The sequence below is a fragment of the Hypanus sabinus genome, chromosome 2, assembly GCF_030144855.1.
Source record: "Hypanus sabinus isolate sHypSab1 chromosome 2, sHypSab1.hap1, whole genome shotgun sequence".
Taxonomy (NCBI): Eukaryota; Metazoa; Chordata; class Chondrichthyes; order Myliobatiformes; family Dasyatidae; genus Hypanus; species Hypanus sabinus.
Window position 1 is genome coordinate 38,704,901 of NC_082707.1, and position 22,759 is coordinate 38,727,659.

The 22,759-nt window shown below is 37.8% G+C and overlaps 1 protein-coding gene across 1 annotated transcript in view; it reads right to left on the reverse strand.

Moving 5' to 3' along the window:
* The window catches only part of LOC132403417 (mucin-3B-like), a 190,493-nt gene that overhangs the window by 56,369 nt on the left and 111,365 nt on the right, over nucleotides 1-22,759 (reverse strand). The window contains exons 45-49 of the mRNA XM_059986826.1: nucleotides 8,170-8,300; nucleotides 7,312-7,389; nucleotides 6,625-6,750; nucleotides 5,986-6,111; nucleotides 3,859-3,984 (exon numbers count right to left, since the gene is read on the reverse strand). Coding sequence (XP_059842809.1) covers nucleotides 3,859-3,984; nucleotides 5,986-6,111; nucleotides 6,625-6,750; nucleotides 7,312-7,389; nucleotides 8,170-8,300 — 587 coding nt within the window. The remainder of the gene's footprint in view (nucleotides 1-3,858; nucleotides 3,985-5,985; nucleotides 6,112-6,624; nucleotides 6,751-7,311; nucleotides 7,390-8,169; nucleotides 8,301-22,759) is intronic.

Here is a 22,759-nt window from a genome sequence, read left to right on the forward strand (position 1 = left end):
AATTCTGGGAAAGCACCGGGTCCAGATGGTTATACAGTAGAATTTTTAAAAAATTTTTCCGCGACTCTTTCCCCTTGGTTATGTAATGTTTTTGAGGAAGCAATTAGATTGGGGAATTTGCCACAATCTTTTTATAGAGCTTCCATTTCTCTAATATTGAAGAAAGATAAAGACTCTACTGATTGTGCATCCTATAGACCAATATCTTTATTGAATATAGACTCCAAGATTTTTTCAAAGTTACTGGCATCTAGATTGGAGAAGGTATTACCCAAAATTATTTCAGAAGATCAAACCGGTTTTATTAAAAATCGCTATTCTTTTTTCAACTAGGAGATTACTGAATATTGTTTATACTCCCTCCCATGACATTTCAGAATGCGTGATTTCATTAGATGCGGAGAAAGCATTTGATAGAGTTGAATGGCCTTACTTATTTAATGTGTTGGAGAAGTTTAATTTTAGTCCGATATTTATATCTTGGGTTAAATTGATTTATCACACTCCAGTAGCCTCAGTGTTTACCAATAATCAAAGATCTCCCTTTTTTTGCCTATTTCGGGGCACTAGACAAGGATGTCCTCTTAGTCCATTACTATTTAACATTGCCTTAGAACCTTTAGCAATTGCCATCAGACAATCACAGGATATTTTGGGTATTAATCGTGGGACAGACATTCATAAGTTATCTTTGTATGCAGATGATTTATTACTATTCATTTCTAACTCTGAGAAATCTATTCCAGCAGTTTTATCATTGTTGGCTAAATTTAGTGAGTTTTCTGGGTATAAATTAAATCTCAATAAAAGTGAATTGTTTCCTTTGAATAGACAGGTCCCAATATATGGAAATTTACCTTTTAAATTAGTTAATGATTCTTTTATTTATTTAGGGATCAAAATCACAAAAAACCATAAAGATTTGTTTAGGTTTAATTTTTTACCCTTAATTGATCAGATTAAAGGCTTGTTTACTAAGTGGTCACCATTATCTTTATCTCTAATAGGTAGGATTAATGCTATTAAGATGGTTATTTTACCTAAGTTTTTATATATTTTTCAAGCGGAACCAATTTTTATTATGAAATCTTTTTTTACTAATGTTGATTCAAAAATTTCCTCATATATATGGCAGAATAAAAATCCCAGGTTAGGTAAAATATATTTACAGAAGACAAAGAAGGAGGGCGGGTTAGCATTTCCTAATTTCAGATTTTATTATTGGGCAGTTAATATTAGATATTTGTCATGTTGGTTGAAAGATTGGGGTGGATCTTTCAGCCCTCATTGGGTGAGTTTAGAAATTAAATCTGTATCAGGTTATGCTCTGGGTTCTATTTTAGGGACTTCTCTCCCTTTTGCTCTCTCTCAATTGCCGAAACGAATTGACAACCCGATAGTTAAACATATTTTACGTATATGGTTTCAATTTCGGAAATTTTTCGGGTTGACTCAATTCGTTTTAAATAGTCCTATTGTATTTAATTGCTTTTTCCACCCTTCCATTATAGATCAAGCTTATTTGGCTTGGAAAACTAAGGGATTGCTAAGATTTTCTGATTTATTTTTGGACAAATGTTTTATGTCTTTTGAGCAATTATCCAACAAATATAACTTGCCTAGATTTCATTTTTTTAGATATTTACAGATTAGACATTTTTTAAGTACTGTACTCCCTACATTTCCAAATTTTGTGCCTTTAGATATTTTGGAGAGTTTGCTTGAATTAGACCCTTTTCAAAAAGGGCTTATTTCAAAACTTTATAATATAATTATGAAGATACGTTCAGAGCCCCTTTACAAGACCAAAAAGTATTGGGAAAGAGAGTTTAACCTTATTATTCATAGTGAGAATTGGGATAGCATTCTTCAATTAGTTAATACATCATCGATATGTGCCAAACATTCATTAATACAATTTAAGGTCGTACATAGGGCACATATGTCCAAGGGTAAATTAGCTCATTTTTACTCTTATATAAAACCTATCTGTGATAGATGTCAATCTGAAATCGCGTCTTTAACTCATGTTTTGGTCATGTTTGTTTTTGAAAAAATATTGGAAAGATATTTTTGATATTATTTCTGCAGTTTTGAATATTGATTTACAACCTCATCCTATTACTGCAATTTTTGGTTTACCAATGATGGACTCACTGCATTTATCTTCTACCGCCCGTCGAATGATTGCATTTCTTACTCTGATGGCTAGAAGATCTATATTGTTGAATTGGAAGGAAATTAACCCTCCCACAGTATTTAATTGGTTCTCTCAAACTATGTTATGTTTAAATTTAGAAAAAATTAGAAGTGGTGTTTTTGATACTTCTGTTAAATTTGAAAAGTTATGGAGACCATTTATTCAACATTTTCATATGATGTAATATGACCCTGTGCCAAGTTCATTTGACTTTCCAGCTTTTAGCTTATGTATGTTGAGAGGACCGGAAGTGACGGCATTGATGATTATTTATTCTTGTCAGATATTATAAACAGCCCTTTTTTTTTCCTTTTTTTTCTTTTCCCAATGTTTCTTTTTTTCTTTTTTTTCTTCTTTTTTTTTGCTTCTTTTTTCTTCTTTATTAGTCATTAGATTAGTAGATTAGCTAATTTTGCATTATATTATTTTCTTTTTTCTGTTTTTTTTTATATCTTATATTATGAAATATTTAGACTTACCATGTTCATACATATACTGTATGGTTTATGTCTTGGTAAACCCATTTATACTGTAACTATTGTTTATGTCTTTTTTCATCTGTAATGGAATTTGTATGTTTATAATTTCTTTTTTATTAATATATCATTTGTATTTTGTCCTTATTATAATAAATATCCTTAATAATAAAAAGATTGAGAAAGAAAGAATATATTATCCCCTAGACAACAGTCGAGATTATTTCTTAAGGATGCTTATTACGATACCCGCACTTTAGATTGAGTATTGATGACGTGCATTATCTGAATGTTTGTATTAACCTTACTTTTGTGCCCCTTTATAAATAAAACCATTTGAAAATAGTGACATCAGACTTTAACGGACCTCTCTATCTTTGCCGGTAAGTGATCCAGTTACGGGATACGTAACAGACAATGCAATTCTGTTTACACTCACTTTCAATCCTGACTGCAACTTACTTTCATGTCGGTCTGCTGTTTCCATCGATACAGTAATTTCAGCTGCTCTTTCAATTGTAAGGTTAATATCACGTAAGGACAATATCATTTTCCTTTGCCAGCTGAATCCTCATCTCTTTCTACGTCTGAGCTCCTAACAAGTCCTTACAGTCCCACGGTACTGAATATTGTTGCCTTTCTATATTTATTTGGCAATGCATAGAATAACCACCATCGTTTATGATACCCATGGCTAAGCCGATCATTGCCATGACAGAACATTCAAGTATAAACCAGCTTTGCTACAATTGAAGGAATATTGAAATGGAAGTTCATCAATTGGTATTCGCAGATTCACATCTAAATTTTTTGCTGCTGGATCATTCTACAGAAAATATCTTTGAACACTAACTTTTAATAGCCGTTCTACTGTAGAAAATCTCTGCAGTGACGGCTCTGAGATAATGAATGGAGATTCAATTCCAGTTAACAAGATGACTGAAGTTTGTTTTCTTTCAAGGAAATATTCATCTTGAACTGGAGGCAATTGTCAAACTCATTAACATAGTATTTGTGAATTCCTACCATCACAAATTGAAAGGCAGGTTTTGTTGGTTTAAATGATTTCCTTTTCATCCAATACTAATGTGAACAAAATTCATTTCAGGACGTGTACAGAGATGACACTTCCAAAATAATTTCAAAGATCTTGAGAAAATAGTTATCAGGAAAATTTATTACCGTCACAAAGTGAATTATCGGTGACGTTGATGCTGAAACCTGTATTGCAATCACACACAAAGCTTCCGATTGTGTTGTTGCAGGTTTGCTGACAGTTTGATGTGTTGGTTGCACATTCATCGATGTCTGGAATGAAAAGAAAATGATATATATATTATATTGTTATGATCCCAGCCCCCTCCTTTGTGAGAATCGCAAGAGCACCCGTTGAGGGGGGGGGGGGTCAGTAGACCCAGGAAGAGAGAGGGGAGACGTGCTGAATAGACTCAGGAGGTGGGAGAGAGAGAAATGTGCCGAAGAGCACGTTGCACTCGGGATGCAAAATAAGGCGACAGTGACTATTGTCTCATGGAGACCACGTGAAAAGCCCTCAGGCAAGGTGGGCTGGTTGAGAGAGAGACTGCATCATCCCAACCTGATTGACACCTGCGACCCCGTGAGGAAGTATAAAGGAGAGTCTCAGAGGGACAGCCCCTCAGACGCACCAAGAAGACACGAGAGTGTCCCGCAGTAGCGGGAAGCCATTCTGAAGGAAGCCACAAGCGATAGATTCCGAGATTGGAATTTGTGGCTGGAATCACGGAAAACCGCTTTTAACTAACATCAGGGAGAGGGAACCAACGCTCCCCCGATTTCACGGAAGCTTCATCAAAGACCCGGCAAGTTTTTCCTCTTCTCCCCAATCTCTCTCTCTCTCGGTCGCCCCACGTGAAACCCAGCGATTCCCAAAGGGCTGAAGCCTGCAGACTTCTCAGTGACTTTATATTTCCAACGGACAATATATTAACCCCTAGACAGCCGTAGAGCTCACTGCTTAATGATGATTATTACTATACGCGCGCTTTAGATTGAGTATTGACGACGTGCATTATCTGAATGTTTGTATTAACCTTACTTTTGTGCCCCTTTATAAATAAAAATGTTTGAAAATAGTGACATCAGACTTCAATGGACCTCTCTATCTTTGCTGGTAAGTTATCCAGTTTCGGGATAAGTAACAATATATATGAAACATCTGCCTTTGATGTACGTGAGATTTCAGAAAGTTCTCCACAGTGGGAGCATGCTGTATGGTGTTATAGCACTCCTATATATTTTTCTGTCATTACAAAACTAACCAAATAACAGCGAGTATGACGCACTTTAAAATGTCGATAAATGGCATCGTATTTTCTTGATATTTTTAATTCTTTGTTGAAATTGTGCAATTATAATAAACTGCAGGTATGTATATTATGTAAATCTCACATGGTAGCATGGAGTAATTGTAGAATAAATACCATACGAATTGTCATTTCAAGTTGATTTTTATGTCATGAATTCTGACAACAAAATTACTGCTACACTGTAGCAGCAGAGATACAAAATGATATCCTATATTGTCCAATATTTATATAACCAAGGTTCACTCATGAGCATATCAGAACAGCAAATTTAAATATCATTTAATAAATCTGAAGAAAAAAATTTTTGGAACACAACCCACCATCACAAAGTAAAGTATTGTTGACATTGATGCTGAAACCTGGATTACAACCACACACAAAGCTTCCGATTGTGTTGTTGCAGATTTGTTGACAGTTTGATGTGTTGGTTGCACATTCGTCGATGTCTGCAGGGAAAAGAGAAGATGTCATGTCAAGCGCATGCTTAGCATTAGCTGATACTCTGACCAAGAATTTCAGGAAAGACAGTACAGTAGTAATACAAAGTGTGGAATATAGCTACTCAGAAATATTTCCCTGTCATTATAAACATTGCCAATCAGTGCCTGTGGCACACTTCACTATAATGAACATCAAACTTTACTCCAGTTTACAAACTTTTGAAGAAGCGGCAGCATTTCAAATAATACAATTATTATAAAGTGAAGGTGCATTCTGTAAACTTCACATGATGTTGTGTACTATTTGTAGAATAACCACGATAAGAGAGAGCATTTGAAATTGATTTTTCTATCATTACTTCTGAGGTAAAATTATGCCTACATTGTATTAGTAGAGATACTAATATCCTTTATCATCCAATATTAATATAAGCAATATTTAGTCATCAGCAAGTCAGAACAGCCAATTTAAATACCATATAGGAAATCTGAAAAAAATATATATTTGGAACACATCCCACCATCACAAAGAGAAGTATTAGTGATGTTGATGCTGAAGCCTGGATTACAATCACACACAAAGCTTCCGATTGTGTTGTTGCAAATTTGCTGACAGTTTGATGTGTTGGTTGCACATTCATCGATGTCTGGAAGGAAAAAAAGAAAATGATATATAGTATATATGTGAAACATCTACCTTTGATGTACGAGAGATTTCAGAAAGTTCTTGACAGTGGGAACACGCTGTATGGAGTTATAGCACTCCTATATATTTTTCTGTCATTACAAAACTAATCAAATAACAACGAGTATGACGAACTTTAAAATGTCGATAAATGGCATCGTATTTTCTTGATATTTTCAATTCTTGACATTGTGCAATTATTATGAACTGCAGGTATGTATATTATGTAAATCTCACATGGTAGCATGGAGTAATTGTAGAATAAACACCATACGAATTAGCATTTCAAGTTGATTTTTATGTCATGAATTCTGACAACAAAATTACTGCTACACAGTAGTAGGAGAGATACAAAATGATATCCTATACTGTCCAATATTTATATAACCAATGTTCACACGTGAGTATGTCAGAACAGCAAATTTAAGTACCATTTAATAAATCTGAAAAAAAAAACGTTTGGAACACAACCCACCATCACAAAGTGAAGTATTGTTGACATTGATGCTGTAGCCTGGATTACAACTGCACACAAAGCTTCCGATTGTGTTGTTGCAGATTTGTTGACAGTTTGATGTGTTGGTTGCACATTCGTCGATGTCTGCAGGGAAAAGAGAAGATGTCATATCAAGCGCATGCTTAGCATTAGCTGATACTCTGACCAAGAATTTCAGGAAAGACAGTACAGTAGTAATACAAAGTGTGGAATATAGCTACTCAGAAATATTTCCCTGTCATTATAAACATTGCCAATCAGTGCCTGTGGCACACTTCACTATAATGAACATCAAACTTTACTCTAGTTTACAAACTTTTGAAGAAGCAGCAGCATTTCAAATAATACAATTATTATAAAGTGAAGGTGCATTCTGTAAACTTCACATGGTGTTGTGTACTATTTGTAGAATAACCACGCTAAGAGAGCTTTTGAAATTGATTTTTCTATCATTACTTCTGAGGTAAAATTATGCCTACATTGTAGTAGTAGAGATATTAATATCCTTTATCATCCAATATTAATATAGGCAATATTTAGTCATCAGCAAGTCAGAACAGCCAATTTAAATACCATATAGGAAATCTGAAAAAAATATATATTTGGAACACAACCCACCATCACAAAGAGAAGTATTAGTGATGCTGATGCTGAAGCCTAGATTACAATCACACACGAAGCTTCCGATTGTGTTGTTGCAGGTTTGCTGACAGTCAGATGTGTTGGTTGCACATTCATCGATGTCTACAGTAAAAGAAGAAACAAATTTCAATCAATTGTATCAAATACTCTAATGTCTCTTTTGTTTTTGCCATGTGAAACATTATTTCTTAATAGCATCAAATACCAGTGTCTGATGTGACATTATGGACACAGGACAATCAGTATATCTGCCTTTCTCAATGTTACCTGATTCTTCATCGTCAACAGCAGGCAGATTAGCGCTCCATTCAAAACTGCATCTTGACTTTTTAATTTGTTCTCTCATTCCTGCACAGTCCATTTATTTCTGTCTGCCCAACAATCTCATTGCATGCTCTCTAAGATGCTGGAACGTTTGCAAGTTTCACCATTCAATGATCTGGTTCATGTCTCAACAGTGACACTATTTATTCGGCCAGGCAGGTTTCTCTTTTTGACAATGCAATTCTGTTTACACTCACTTTCAATCCTGCCTGCAACTTACTTTCATGTCGGTCTGCTGTTTCCATTGATACAGTAATTTCAGCTGCTCTTTCAACTGTAAGGTTAATATCACGTAAGAACAATATCATTTGTCTTTGCCAGCTGAATCCTCGTCTCTTTCTACGTCTGAGTTCCTGATGAGTCCTTTCAGTCCCGCGGTACTGAATATTGTTGCCTTTCTATATTTATTTGGCAATGCATAAAATAACCAATGCATAGTCAAGCAAAGTAGGAGTACATTCCTTTCAGGGGAACATCCGTTACAGTATAAAAGACATCCTGGCCTGCCACATTAATTATTTTTCCCAAAATCTCTGAAAATATATCATTGGATAATACCTCACCATCACAAAGTGAATTATCAGTGACGTTGATGCTGAAGCCTCGATTACAACTGCACACAAAGCTTCCGATTGTGTTGTTGCAGGTTTGCTGACAGTTTGATGTGTTGGTTGCACATTCATCGATGTCTGGAAGTGAAAGAAGAAAATGATATCACCTATATAGTTGAAACGTTTGCCTTTGATCTACAAGGGATTTCAGAATGTTTTCAACAGTGGGAACACGCTGTATGGAGTTTTGGCACGTATATATTTTTCTGTCATTACAAAATTAACCAAATAAGAGCGAGTATGACACATTTTACAATTTCAATAAATGACATCATATTGTCTTGAAGTTTTCTATTCTTTGTTCAAATAGTGCAATTATTATAAACTGTAGTTATATTATGTAAATTTCTCATGGTAACATGGAGTAATTGTTGGATAACTACCATGCGATATAGCATTTCAGCTTGATTTTTCTATCATTTTTCTGAGATAATATTATTGCTACACTGTAGTAGCAGAGATACAAATGGTATCATTTATCATCCAATATTTATATAACCAATACTCACTGATGAGCATGTGAGAACATCAAATTTAAATACCATTTAATAAATATGAAAAGACAATATATCTGGAACACAACCCACCATCACAAAGAGAAGTATTAGTGATGTTGATGCTGAAGCCTGGATTACAATCACACACAAAGCTTCCGATTGTGTTGTTGCAGATTTGCTGACAGTTTGATGTGTTGGTTGCACATTCATCAATGTCTACAGGAAAAGAAAGACAGAGTTTCAGTCACTGTTATCAAATTGGTAAGGTGTCTTTTGTCTTTACCAAGTTAAACATTATTTTTTAATATCATCAAATACACATTTCTGATGTGACATTAGGGACGCAGGACAATCAGTGTATCTGCCTTTCTCATCATTAGCTGATTTTTTTTTATCAACAGCAGACAGTTTAGTGCTCTTTTCAAAACTGCAACTTGACTTTTTAATTTTTTTCTCTTCCTTGCATAGTCCATTTATTTTTGTCTGCCCACCATTTTCTTTGTATGAGCCCTACTTTGATGCATTTTTGCAAGTTTAGTCTTTAAACATGCATTGTCCTGCTGTATGTAAGCCCCTCCTCAACAGTAACACTATTTGTTCAGCCAGGCATGTTTCTGTTTCAATGATGTAATTATTTTCAGGCTCACTTTCATTCCTGACTGCAATTCAATTGTGCATCGATCTGCTGTTTCCATTCAGACAGCCATTTCAACTGCTCTTTTAAATGTAAGATACTTCAGTTAGCGCTGTTTTAGAATGCTTTTTTGTCAGAAATCCAAAAACCAAATGTCTTCTCAGTGCATCATTAAGCCCACCACTGAAGTGTCCATTATTAAGGACCCCCAGAACTCAGAGCTTGCCCTTTTTCTTATTGTCACCATCAGGTAGGAAGTCCAAAAGCCTGAAGGCAATTCAGGAAGAGCTGGTTCCCCTCTGCCATCTGATTCCTAAACGGACATTGAACCCATGAACACTAGCTCAATATTTTAATACTATTATTTCTGTTTTTGCACGATTTATAATCTATTTAATATAAATATGCTGTAATTAACTTACTTATAATTGCATTTTTAATTTTTTTCTTCTATATTATGTATTGCATTGAACAGCTGCAGCTATGTTAACAAATTTCACAGTGCATGCCGGTGATAACAAACCTGATTCTGAACTGACAATCAGACAATCTCTTCAATTCAGCCATATATGCGGAAATAGATTCCCTTTCCTTTTGACACTGCTTATGAAATCTGAAATATTCTGCAATTAGCAATAGTTTTGGTTCTAAGTATTCCCACATTACTTTCAGATATCAGCAAAACTCATTTTGGCTGGTTTGATTCAAGCAATTAAATTTCTCAACAAATGGTATATTCTTCCACCTATTACACTCAGCAAAACTGGCACTTGGTTCTCATTGGCTCTTTCCTTTGCTTTAAAATACTGCTCAATTCACTCAATATACAAAATCCAGTTATCCTGTTGTGCAATAGGATGTCTATTTTTTCGAAGTAGTCAACTTTTTCTGCTTTTTTATTTATGATAGTTATCACCAGATGTTCAGTTTTATGAACTCATAAGGTTTGTCTGGTTTCTGTCTTTTTTTTTAACTTGACTGTCTCTACCCCTTCTCAAACAAGCATGTGCTGCATTGTTTTTAACTCGACTGTTTCACACTGTGCATTTTATTTTACTGCAATGTCTTGCGGCACTTCAACAGCTAGTCGGTCATCTTAGGTTTGTCTAAAACTTCCTTTTGCCACTGTTACATTTCCTAATTCCAAAACAGAAAAATAATTACAAGAAAAGCTCAGGGAGACCAGGATAAATGTGTATGGCGTTCATTTTTACTTTAAGTGAGACACGCACGTATGTTGTGATGGTGCGGTAACATATGCTATTGATGTACTTTTACATATAACCCATAATGAATCATTTAACTGGACGAGCAACGCACTTAAAATGCTGCAGAAACTCAACAGTCCAGCCAGCATCTATTGTTGGCGTTGTATTTTGGCCTGAAACCCTACAGCAGGACAAGAAGGTGGAGTTAAAAGGTGGGGGGAGGGGAAAGAGAAACACAAAGTGATAGGTGAAACTGTGAGGAGGAGGGGTGAAGTAAAGAGCTGGGAAATTAATTGGTGAAAAAGATACAGGGCTGAAAAAGGGGGAATCTGGTAGGAGAGAACAGCAGGCCATGAAAAAAAGAAAAAGGGGGAGAAGCACCATGGGAGACAAAGGGTAGGCAAGGAGACAAGGTGAGAGAAGGAAAGGGGGATGAGGAGTGGTGAGATGGTGGGGGGGGGGGTCATTACTGGAATTTGGTACCCAGCCTGCTGAGTTCTTCCAGCATTTTGTGTATGTTGTTTGGATTTCCAGCATTTGTGGATTTTCTTTTCTTTTTGAGTTAAATGAACAAGATTGTTTCATCAAACAACATACTAAACATAATTAGCTATTGTACTAAATTAGCATTCCAATTAGTGAAGTTAGGGTACTTAAGCAGTGAACAAAAATTATCATACTACTAAACTAGGGGACAGGAAATTTTGAAGGATAAACATCTTAACATTTATGCAAATATCCCATTTCTTCTTTCTTCTTCCAGTAAAGTCATATAAGGTTCATTTAGTCCAAAGGTTACCAGCACTTTTCCCAGTACAGAGTGATCTTTACCACCAATCTATCAAGTCAGTAAGACCAGTCAAAGTCATGAAACTTCTAGAGCTGGAGCTCCTCTGCCTCCTGCCGTAGAAAGATCTTGGTTACAGAGCTCTCCAGCCAGCTGGTCTTGGTCTTGATGAACACTTACCACACAAATCCTCTTCTGTCTGGAAAAAATGATTCTTCCCACAATCCATGAGTTTTGAGGTGCTGTGTCATGAACAATGTCTCCTGAAGGAAATTGCGTTTTACACCCAACCATTTCTGACATTTCTATAACTATGGTGAATACTCAGTAGTTCCAAAATGATTTTTGACATGTAGTGGACCTGCTTCCATCTACAGTGAGCGTAAATGTCTTCCTTTTGATGCTCCCCTGGTGGTAAGGCTGGTGAGGACTTCAGATGCAAAAGATGGTTGGGTTTTAGTGCTTCTGAATCAATGGGATTGGAAGATGCTTTAGTAACTGTACACCCATTGATAATAGCCTCTACAAAGGACTTGTGGAAACACTTTTCGTCAAGATTCTGTACTTTCTGGGTGGAACTGAGAACCTTTTACACGGATCTGATCAATCTTTCCCATGTTCATCCATGACATGAACCAGCCGGGGAGGAGGGGTTAAAATTCCACTTAGTTCCTTTTTGAAGATATACATCTCCAATCCATGAAGGACTCCACCTTTCAATGGTTTCTTGCACTTATGCTCATCTCCTACAATGTTTGTTGCATTATCAGACTGCAGTTCACAAATCTGTCCTTGTCTTGCTAGAAAACATCAAAGTGCATTGACCAAGGGAACTGTAACTAAATAAGATGCCACTTTAATGTGAACATCTGGTATAGATAGACAGGTAAATATGACCCCATACCTTTCAAAGTTCAAAGTAAAGTTTATTATCAAAGTACATATATGTCTCCATATACAGCCCTGAGATTCATTTTCTTGTGGACATACTCAGGAAATTTATTGAATAATAACTATAATAGCATCAATGAAAGATCAACCAGAGTGCAAAAGACAGCAAACTGTGCAAATGAAAATATAAATAAATAGCAATAAATAACAAGAGCATAAGATAATGAGATAAAGAGTCTTTGAAAGTGAGAAGTTGAGTGTAGTTACCCCTTTTTATTCAAGAACTTGATGGTTGAGGAGTAGTAACTGTTCTTGAACTTGGTGGTGCAAGTCGTGAGACTCTTGTACCTTCTACCTGACAGCAGCAGCGTGAAAAGAGCATTACCTGTGTAATATCTGGTGATAGATGTTGCTTTCCTATAACAGTGTTTCATGTGGATGTAGTCAAAGGGTGGAAGGGCTTTACTGAAGATGTACTGGGCTGAATCCATTATTTTATTTAGGATTTTCAGTTCAATAGACCTCCTTCACTGTACTCCTGCTCTTCACCTCAAAAAGTGCAAAATAGTTCACTCCTACATGAGTAAACGCAGGTTCACTGAAGAGACACAGTCCAGAGGTACATCTCCATTTCAGCCTTTCTGAGCTCTTCCACTGAGAGACAATTTTAGCTGATCTAACCTTTGGCCTTCTCAATCTCTTTCTCCAAAGAATACCCTTGTTGGTCTTCATCCAAGTCAGACTGAGCATGAGTGATGTTCAATTACTTCCCCTTCCATCTGATCCAACTAATTTTGAGGGTAGGGTACCTAGTTGTGAAGTTGATGAAGTTCTCAGTTTCCATGCAGATGTAGAAGGTAGCACTAATGCAGATGGTGATGTTGCAGAGAAAGAGTTGGGGAGTAATGCTAGAGTGACTCTTGTTTTGAAATGTTTAGTGTATCTGGAAACTTTGTTCTTCCCTTGTCATACACCACGGAGGCTGGAAGACAATAGGTGGTGTTATGAATGTACCACAGCTCTGAGGGGCCGAAGGGGCGGGAGCAGCCCCCTCCTTCCAGAGAATCGCAAGATCGCTATTAATTCGGGTCTCGGACCCAGGAAGTGAGAGACAATGCAACGGTTTTGGCCATTGTTCTTAGAGGCACCTGTGTGACGTGCATGTCCCTGCTACGTGACAGCTACCATGGATATGGACACCCTTGGGCAATGTGGGGGTGGGGATTGTATCACCCTACTTTGATGGACATCTACAACTCTGCAAGTCAAGATAAAAGGGGACGGCAGGAGGCAGTACCCCAGCGATGCACCAGAAGGACACCCTCGCTCAGTGCTCCCTTAGCTGGAAGCCACTCAATGCCATGTGCGCTCCTAACTCCTTTGGCCTAGGGAGCGGGTGGCTGATAATACTGAGAAGGACTTCGAACTAACAACGGGGAAACAACGTTCCCCTGATTTTACGGAGTGGCTTCATAAAGACCCAGGCAAGTTTTTTTCATTTTTCACCGATCCCTCTAAAACACGTGAAACCCAGCGATTCCTCGAAAGGCTGAAGCCTGCAGACTTCTGAGTGACTTTTATATCTCCAACGGACAAAATATTATCCCCTAGACAACAGTCAAGATTACTTCTTAATGATGATTATTACTATACCCGCACTTTAGATTGAGTATTGATGATGTGCATTATCTGAATGTTTGTATTAACCTTACTTTTGTGCCCCTTTATAAATAAAAACGTTTGAAAATAGTGACATCAGACTTCAACGGACCTCTCTATCTTTGCTGGTAAGTTATCCAGTTACAGGATACGTAACAGTGGATCCAGGTAAGGAGGGAGTTTTTGGGCAGATGGAGTCAGGTGGGGGAGGGTCAGAGTTTGAGAGTGAAGCAGCTGGTGGTTGATAGCTAGAAATAAAGGAGCAAAAAGAAAATGGGGCAGATGGAGATTGGGGCAGGGTAGGGTAGAGTTAGAGACACATTATAAACTGTTTATAGCTTTGTCAGAGACTCTTCTATCAATTTTCCTCTTTCCTTTTGAAGGCCTAGAGAAAAGAGAGCTGACCACTGATAAAATAGAACCAAAAAAGTGAGTTTTAAAGTCATGCAGCATAAAAACAGTTCTTCCAGTCCACTTCAACAGGTGAATGCAACCATCAAATACTAATCCCATTTTCCAGCATTCAACTTGCATTCTTTTCTGCCACAAAGATTCAAGTGCTAATCTAAAAGCTTGCTGAATGTTGTAAATGTCATAAGGGGATGTGAGACTAGACCCAAATTCTTGACACAGACACTAAAGTACTAGGGGCAGGACGGGAACAACGGACAAGATGTGGAGACCGTGGCGTTCAAGGTGATTCTGGGGTTCAGAGAGGGTCACAGAGTTCAGGCAGGATCTTGGAGTTCACTGGGTGGGCCACATAACTCCTGGGCAGGGCCCAGACCTCTCGGGCAGGAACACAGGGGCCTATGCAGGTCACAGGGCACCTGGGTAGGTTGCAGGGCACAACCCGTCAGCAGCAAGGAATGGAAAGGGGCAGAGTTCCCGCGCCAGGCAACAGCAGTCCAGCCAGCCTGCCCAACGGAGGCAAGTGAAAGGAAGGGAATTAGGTCCAGGGTGACTGCCAGACTTACTCAAAGAACTCATCTTTAACCAGGGGAACTCCAAGCCAGGGCAACTAGAGGAACAGGATAGGCAGGACAACCCCAACTATGCTCAGTCCCAGAGCCCTATATATACACCATCAGCCGATGGGTATCAGGTGCGTCTCCTTAAGCCAAGATGATCCTCAGGTGACTAATTGGGCTCAAGGGCGAAACAAGGGATGGCTACAAGACCCAGAGTCCAGAGTCCGCGGACCGGATCAGGAACCAGAATGTGGGCTCCGGACCGGACCATATCAGTAAGAGTACCTGTCTACAGTAGCCTCTCAGGCAATATATTCCCTATTCAAAAACTCTTTGCCTTTTGATTAATAACATCTCTGCTAAGGAGAATGCTTCTCGGTCTGTCCCATCCATGCCCTTCAGAATTTTGTGAAATTCGATCCGCAGTCTCTTCAGCTTTCTGAATCTCAGGATTCTGGATTGCCAAATAATGGTGATATAGCAAGTAACCATGAGGACATTAATAATACTCTTCAAGATTTTTATTCTGATCTTTATAGATCTCAATTTCCTGCAGATTCCTCTAAAATGAAGGCTTTTTAAATAAGATTAAATTTCCACAAATTTCTGTTGAAGAACAACAGATGTCTGATGCTCCAATTGCCGAGCATGAAATTCAAAAAGCTATTTTATCAATGCAGTCAGGTAAAGCTCCTGGACTTGATGGTTATTCAGTGGGATTTTACAAAAAAATTTGAAAGATTACTTTCTGCATATCTTTTGAAAATATTTCATGAATCCTTTGAGAAGGGTAATTTAACCTCTTCTTTTTATGAAGCATCCATTTCCTTAATTCTTAAAAAAGATAAAGATCCTGTTGAATGTTCATCCTATTGACCTATTTTGCTACTAAATGTGGATACAAAAATTTCTCTCTTAAATAAAGGCTAATTGCTTGGAAAATATTATAACTAAAATCATTTCTATGGATCAAATAGGCTTTATTAAAGGCCGTTACTCTTTCTCTAATGTTCGGAGATTAATGAACATTATTCATCATTATCTAAGCAACCTCAATGTGTTATCTCTCTCGATACAGAAAAGGCATTTGACAGAGTTGAGTGGCCATATTTGTTTAAAGTATTAGATAAAAAGGAGAGACTAAGTGAGGTAGTTCTCTTTTGGAAGAGGACAGCGAGGCCTTGAGAGGAAGTGCAGTGGCGGCCATTTTCAAATTGTCCAATTGCTTCTCAGATCGGAGTTCTGAGCAGCGGGACTGTGCAGGCCCGTGAAGAAGCCTGGGAAGGTGGGAAGATATAAAAAGAACGCAGCATTAAGAAGCGGGCAGCTTCATTTGCGGGCAGTGGAGTGCACCGGGAGCAGAGTGTAGGCTTGGGCTCAGGGGGCCTAGGCGGAAGAGGGCACAGTAGGCTTATCTTTTAGTTCTTGTTGTTGTTCAGTTATTCGGGAAGTATGAGTGTGAGGGCAGCTTGTTGTTCTTGGTGTCGGATGTGGGAGGTCCTGGAGTCTCCGAGCCTCCCTGACGTCCACATCTGCGCCAGGTGCGCCAAACTGCAGCTCCTGAAGGTCCGAGTTAGGGAACTGGAGCTGCAGCTCGATGACCTTCACCTGGTCAGGGAGAGTGAGGAGGTGATTTAGAGGAGTTACAGGCAGGTGGTCACTCCGGGGCCAAGGGAGGCAGATAGGTGGGTCACGGTCAGGAAGGGGAAGAGGCAGGTACTAGAGAGTACCCTAGTGGCTGTACCCCTTGACAATAAGTAATCATGTTTGAGTACCGTTGGGGGGGGACAGCCTTCCTGGTGGAAGTGACAGTGGCCGGGTCTCCGGCACAGAGGACGGCCCTGTAGCTCAGAAGGGTAGGGATAGAAGAAAGAGGACCATAGTAATAGGGGACTTGATAGTCAGGGGTTCAGACAGGCGGTTCTGTGGAGGTGATTGGGAGTCCCGGATGGTAATTTGCCTCCCTGGTGCCAGGGTTCAGGACATTTCTGATCGTGTCCAAGATATCCTGAAGTAGGAGGGTGAGGAGCCAGAGGTCGTGGTACATGTAGATACCAATGACATAGGTAGGAAAGGGGAAGAGGTCCTGAAACGAGAGTATAGGGAGTTAGGAAGGCAGTTAAGAAGAAGGACCGCAAAGGTAGTAATCTCGGGATTACTGCCTGTGCCACGCGACAGTGAGAGTAGAAATGGAATTAGGTGGAGGATGAATGCGTGGCTGTGGGATTGGAGCAAGGGGCAGGGATTCAAGTTTCTGGATCATTGGGACCTCTTCTGGGGCAGGTGTGACCTGTTCAAGAAGGACGGGTTACACTTGAATCCTGGGGGGACCAATATCCTAGCGGGGAGGTTTGCTAGGGCTACAGGGCGGACTTTAAACTAGTTAAATGGGGGGGGTGGGAATCAATTTGAGGAAACTATGGGAGAGGAGGTTAGTTCACCAGTAGAGCAAGTAAAGAGACAGTGTGTGAGGGAGGAAAGGCAGGTGATGGAGAATGGATGCGCTCAGCCCGAAGATGTAGGGGAGAAGAAAGAAAAGGATAATAAATTTGAATGCATTGTTAGGGATGAAAAGAGAGGAGGAGGTGGAGAGTATCTTAAATGTATCTATTTTAATGCTAGGAGCATTGTAAGAAAGGTGGATGAGCTTAAAGCGTGGATTGATACCTGGAATTATGATGTTGTAGCTATTAGTGAAACATGGTTGCAGGAAGGATGTGATTGGCAACTAAATATTCCTGGATTTAGTTGGTTCAGGTGTGATAGAATAGGAGGGGCCAGAGGAGGAGGTGTTGCATTGCTTGTCCGAGAAAATCTTATGGCGGTGCTTTGGAAGGACAGATTAGAGAGCTCCTCTAGGGAGGCTATTTGGGTGGAGTTGAGGAATGGGAAAGGTGTAGTAACACTGATAGGAGTGTATTATAGGCCACCTAATGGGGAGCGTGAGTTGGAAGAGCAAATGTGTAAGGAGATAGCAGATATTTGTAGTAAACACAAGGTGGTGATTGTGGGAGATTTTAATTTTCCACACGTAGACTGGGAAGCTCATTCTGTAAAAGGGCTGGATGGTTTAGAGTTTGTGAAATGTGTGCAGGATAGTTTTTTGCAACAATACATAGAAGTACTGACTAGAGATGGGGCAGTGTTGGATCTCCTGTTAGGGAATGCGATAGGTCAGCTGACAGATGTATGTGTTGGGGAGCACTTCGGGTCCAGTGATCACAATAGCATTAGCGTCAATATAATTATGGAGAAGGACAGGACAGGACCGAGAGTTGAGATTTTTGATTGGAGAAAGGCTAACTTTGAGGAGATGCGAAGGGATTTAGCGAGAGTGGATTGGGTCAAGTTGTTTTATGGGAAGGATGTAATAGAGAAATGGAGGTCATTTAAGGGTGAAATTATGAGGGTACAGAATCTTTATGTTCCTGTTAAGTTGAAAGGAAAGGTTAAAGGTTTGAAAGCACCATGGTTTTCAAGGGATATTAGAAATTTGGTTCGGAAAAAGAGGGATGTCTACAATAGATATAGGCAGCATGGAGTAAAGGAATTGCTCAAGGAATATAAAGAATGTAAAAGGAATCTTAAGAAAGAGATTAGAAAAGCTAAAAGAAGATACGAGGTTGGTTTGGCAAATAAGGTGATAGTAAATCCTAAAGGTTTCTACAGTTATATTAAAAGCAAGAGGATAGTGAGGGATAAAATTGGCCCCTTAGAGAATCAGAGTGGTCAGCTATGTGTGGAGCCGAAGGAGATGGGAGAGATTTTGAACGATTTCTTCTCTTCGGTATTCATTAAGGAGAAGGATATTGAATTGAGTAAGGTGTGGGAAACAAGTAAGGAAGTTATGGAACCTATGACAATTAAAGAGGTGGAAGTACTGGCGCTTTTAAGAAATTTAAAAGTGGATAAATCTCCGGATCCTGACAGGATATTCCCCAGGACCTTGAGGGAAGTTTGTGTAGAAATAGCAGGAGCTCTGACGGAGATCTTTAAGATGTCATTAGAAATGGGGATTGTGCCGGAGGATTGGCGTATTGCTCATGTGGTTCCATTGTTTAAAAAGGGTTCTAGAAGTAAGCCTAGCAATTATAGACCTGTCAGTTTGACATCAGTGGTGGGTAAATTAATGGAAAGTATTCTTAGAGATAGTATTAATAATTGTCTGGAGAGACAGGATCTGATTAGGAGTAGCCAGCATGAATTTGTGCATGGAAGGTTATGCTTGACAAACCTTATTGAATTTTTTGAAGAAGTTACGAGGAATGTTGATGAGGGTAAGGCAGTGGATGTAGTCTATATGGACTTCAGCAAAGCCTTTGACAAAGTTCCATGTGGAAGGTTAGTTAAGAAGGTTCAGTCATTAGGTATTAATGCTGGAGTAATAAAATGGATTCAACTGTGGCTAGATGGGAGATGCCAGAGAGTAGTGGTGGATAATTGTTTATCGGGATGGAGGCCGGTGACTAGCGGGGTGCCTCAGGGATCTGTTTTGGGCCCAATGTTGTTTGTAATATACATAAATGATCTGGATGATGGGGTGGTAAATTGGATTAATAAGTATGCCGATGATACTAAGGTAGGTGGTGTTGTGGATAATGAGGTGGGTTTTCAAAGCTTGCAGGGAGAGTTATGCCGGTTAGAAGAATGGGCTGAACGTTGGCAGATGGAGTTTAATGCTGAGAAGTGTGAGGTTCTACATTTTGGCAGGAATAATCCAAATAGAACATACAGGGTAAATGGTAGGGCATTGAGGAATGCAGAGGAACAGAGAGATCTAGAAATAACAGTGCATAGTTCCCTGAAGGTGGAGTATCATGTAGATAGGGTGGTGAAGAAGGCTTTTGGAATGTTGGCCTTTATAAATCAAAGCATTGAGTACAGAAGTTGGGATGTAATGTTAAAATTGTACAAGGCATTGGTAAGGCCAAATTTGGAATATTGTGTGCAGTTCTGGTCACCGAATTATAGGAAAGTTATCAATAAATTAGAGAGAGTGCAGAGACGATTTACTAGGATGTTACCTGGGTTTCAGCACTTAAGTTACAGAGAAAGGTTGAACAAGTTAGGTCTCTATTCATTGGAGCGTAGAAGGTTGAGGGGGGATTTGATCGAAGTATTTAAAATTTTGAGAGGGATAGATAGAGTTGACGTGAATAGGCTGTTTCCATTGAGAGTAGGGGAGATTCAAACGAGAGGACATGATTTGAGAGTTAGGGGGCAGAAGTTTAAGGGAAACACGAGGGGGTATTTCTTTACTCAGAGAGTGATAGCTGTGTGGAATGAGCTTCCTGTAGAAGTAGTAGAGGCCAGTTCAGTTGTGTCATTTAAGGTAAAATTGGATAGGTATATGGACAGGAAAGGAGTGGAGGGTTATGGGCTGAGTGCGGGTAGGTGGGACTAGGTGAGATTAAGAGTTCAGCACGGACTAGGAGGGCCACGATGGCTTGTTTCTGTGCTGTGATTGTTATATGGTTATATGTTATATGGTTATTAGAAAAATTTGGTTTTGGTAATAATTTCAATAGATGGATTCAAATGACTTATAAGAATCCTATTGCCATGGTCATTACTAATAACTGCAGGTCTTTTTTCTTACTTTCTCGTGGTACTAGACAGCGATGTCCATTAAGCCCTTTATTATTTAATCTTGTATTGGAGCCTTTAGCTATAACACTACGTGAAGCTAAAAATATTCAAGGTATCTCTATGAATGGAACCATACATAAGATTGCTCTTTATGCAGATGATCTTTTGGTTTTTATTTCAAATCTTGAGGAATCAAGATATATACTTAACTTGAATAAAAGGGAATTGTTTCCATTAAATGATCCTGTTAGTATATACAATGATATTCCTTTTATAATTGTTAATACATTTAGATACTTGGGTATTATAATTACTAAAAAATATAAAGATCTTTATAAAGCTAATATAGTTCTTTTAATGGACTCCATGAAACAACTATCTTCTAGATGGTATCCACTTACTCTCTCTTTAATAGGTTGTATTCATGCTGTGAAAATGATGACTTTACCTAGATATTTATATATTTTCCAAAATATACCTATCTTTGTAACTAAAAAAATTTTGATCAAATTGACTCTCTTATTTTTTCCTTTATCTGGAACAATAAGAGACCAAGAATTAATAAGTATCATTTACAAAAATCTAAAAAAAGATGGTGGACTTGCACTTCCTAATTTAAGACTGTATTATTGGGCTGAGAACATCAGACAATTATGTTTTTGGTTATATTGGCTCGATAAGAACCAAAAACCATTAGGGGTAGAGTTGGAATTAAAAGCTGTTAAACAATTTCATTTAACTTCAATTTTAGGAGCTCCATTACCTTTACAGCTTTCTAAAATTCCAAATTTAAATCTTTACCCAGTTATTAAACAATCCTTATGGATTTGGGTTCAGTTTTGTAATTTTTAAAATGTTAAACAATTTACATCGTCTGGTTTTTTATATCAAAACTTTTCATTTAAACCTTCAACAACTCCTATTCTCCTATGGAAAAATAAAGGGATCCATTCTTTTATAGATCTATTTTGTGATGGTCGATCCATGACCTTTGAAGAGTTAATTAACAAATATTCTCTCGCTCATACACATTTTTCGCAATATTTTCAGGTTAGACATTTTTTACAAAAATATTTACCTAAGTTTCCATATTTACAACAATCTGATTTGTTGGATACCATTTTGAAATTGAATCCCTTAGTGAAAGGTTCCATTAGCAGAATTTATAATTTATTTTTGTTACAAAAAGAGAACCTATCACTAAAGATTAAACAAGATTGGGAGAGAGAACTTAATATGACCTTTGTTAATGAAGATTGGCTTTGAGTTTTGAAAAACGTAAATTCTTCCTCTGTATGTGCCAATCATTGTTTAATTCAATTTAAAATTGTTCACAATTTTATTATTTAACAAAGGAGAGACTATCTAAAATATTTCCTAGTTAGGCAACTACTGTGATAGATGTAAAACTGAAATAGCTACTTTGTCACATATGTTCTGGTCATGTTCTTCATTAAAATAATTTTTGAAATCTTTATTTTCTACAATTTCTAAAGCTCTGAAAACTAATCTAAAACCTAATAGATTGACTGTTCTATTTGGAATGGTGCCGCATCATATTCAGGGTATTTCATCTTCAGATCAACATGTAATTGCATTTGTTACACTACTGGCAAGAAGGGCTATTTTATTAAAATGGAAAGACATCTCTTCCCCTACATTAATTGAATAGTTTTCTCAAATAATGGTATGTCTTAGTTTGGGAAAAAAATAGAAGTAGAACTTTTGATCCTCGATTCGAATTTGAAAGAAGATGGAGTTCTTTTGCCAAATTAGTATCATTTAATTTGAATTGCGCTATATGGTTTCCTTCCAATTTTATTTTTTTATAAGTAGAAATGGCTGTTGATGACTCTTTTTTGAAATATTTAGATGATGGTCAAACGTATTGCTCCAGGGGGGTTGATTACTAATGTTTTTTTTTCTTTTTTTTTGTAGTTAGTGGGGGTTTTTTTCCTAGTTAACAGGGTTCTTTTTTCCTTTCTTTTGCCTATACATAATTATATATATATATGTATATATTTTTTTCCATTTTTATATTTTATGATCAGCTTTTTTTCTCCCGCTTTATTAATTGGATACATATTAATCTGTTGAAGTTTTGCATCATTTCTTAGCTGTAGAAGATTATGTACCAATAAGAAGATTCTTAAAAAAAAAACAAATGGTGTTTGACGGACAATGTGAATAATACATATCCTGCCTCGCATTCAATAAAGAAGAAAACAAGAATTTCAAAATGCCATTACTGACTAAATTCCATGGTTGTCAAACGACCAATAGATTTCTTAGCTGTGGAAA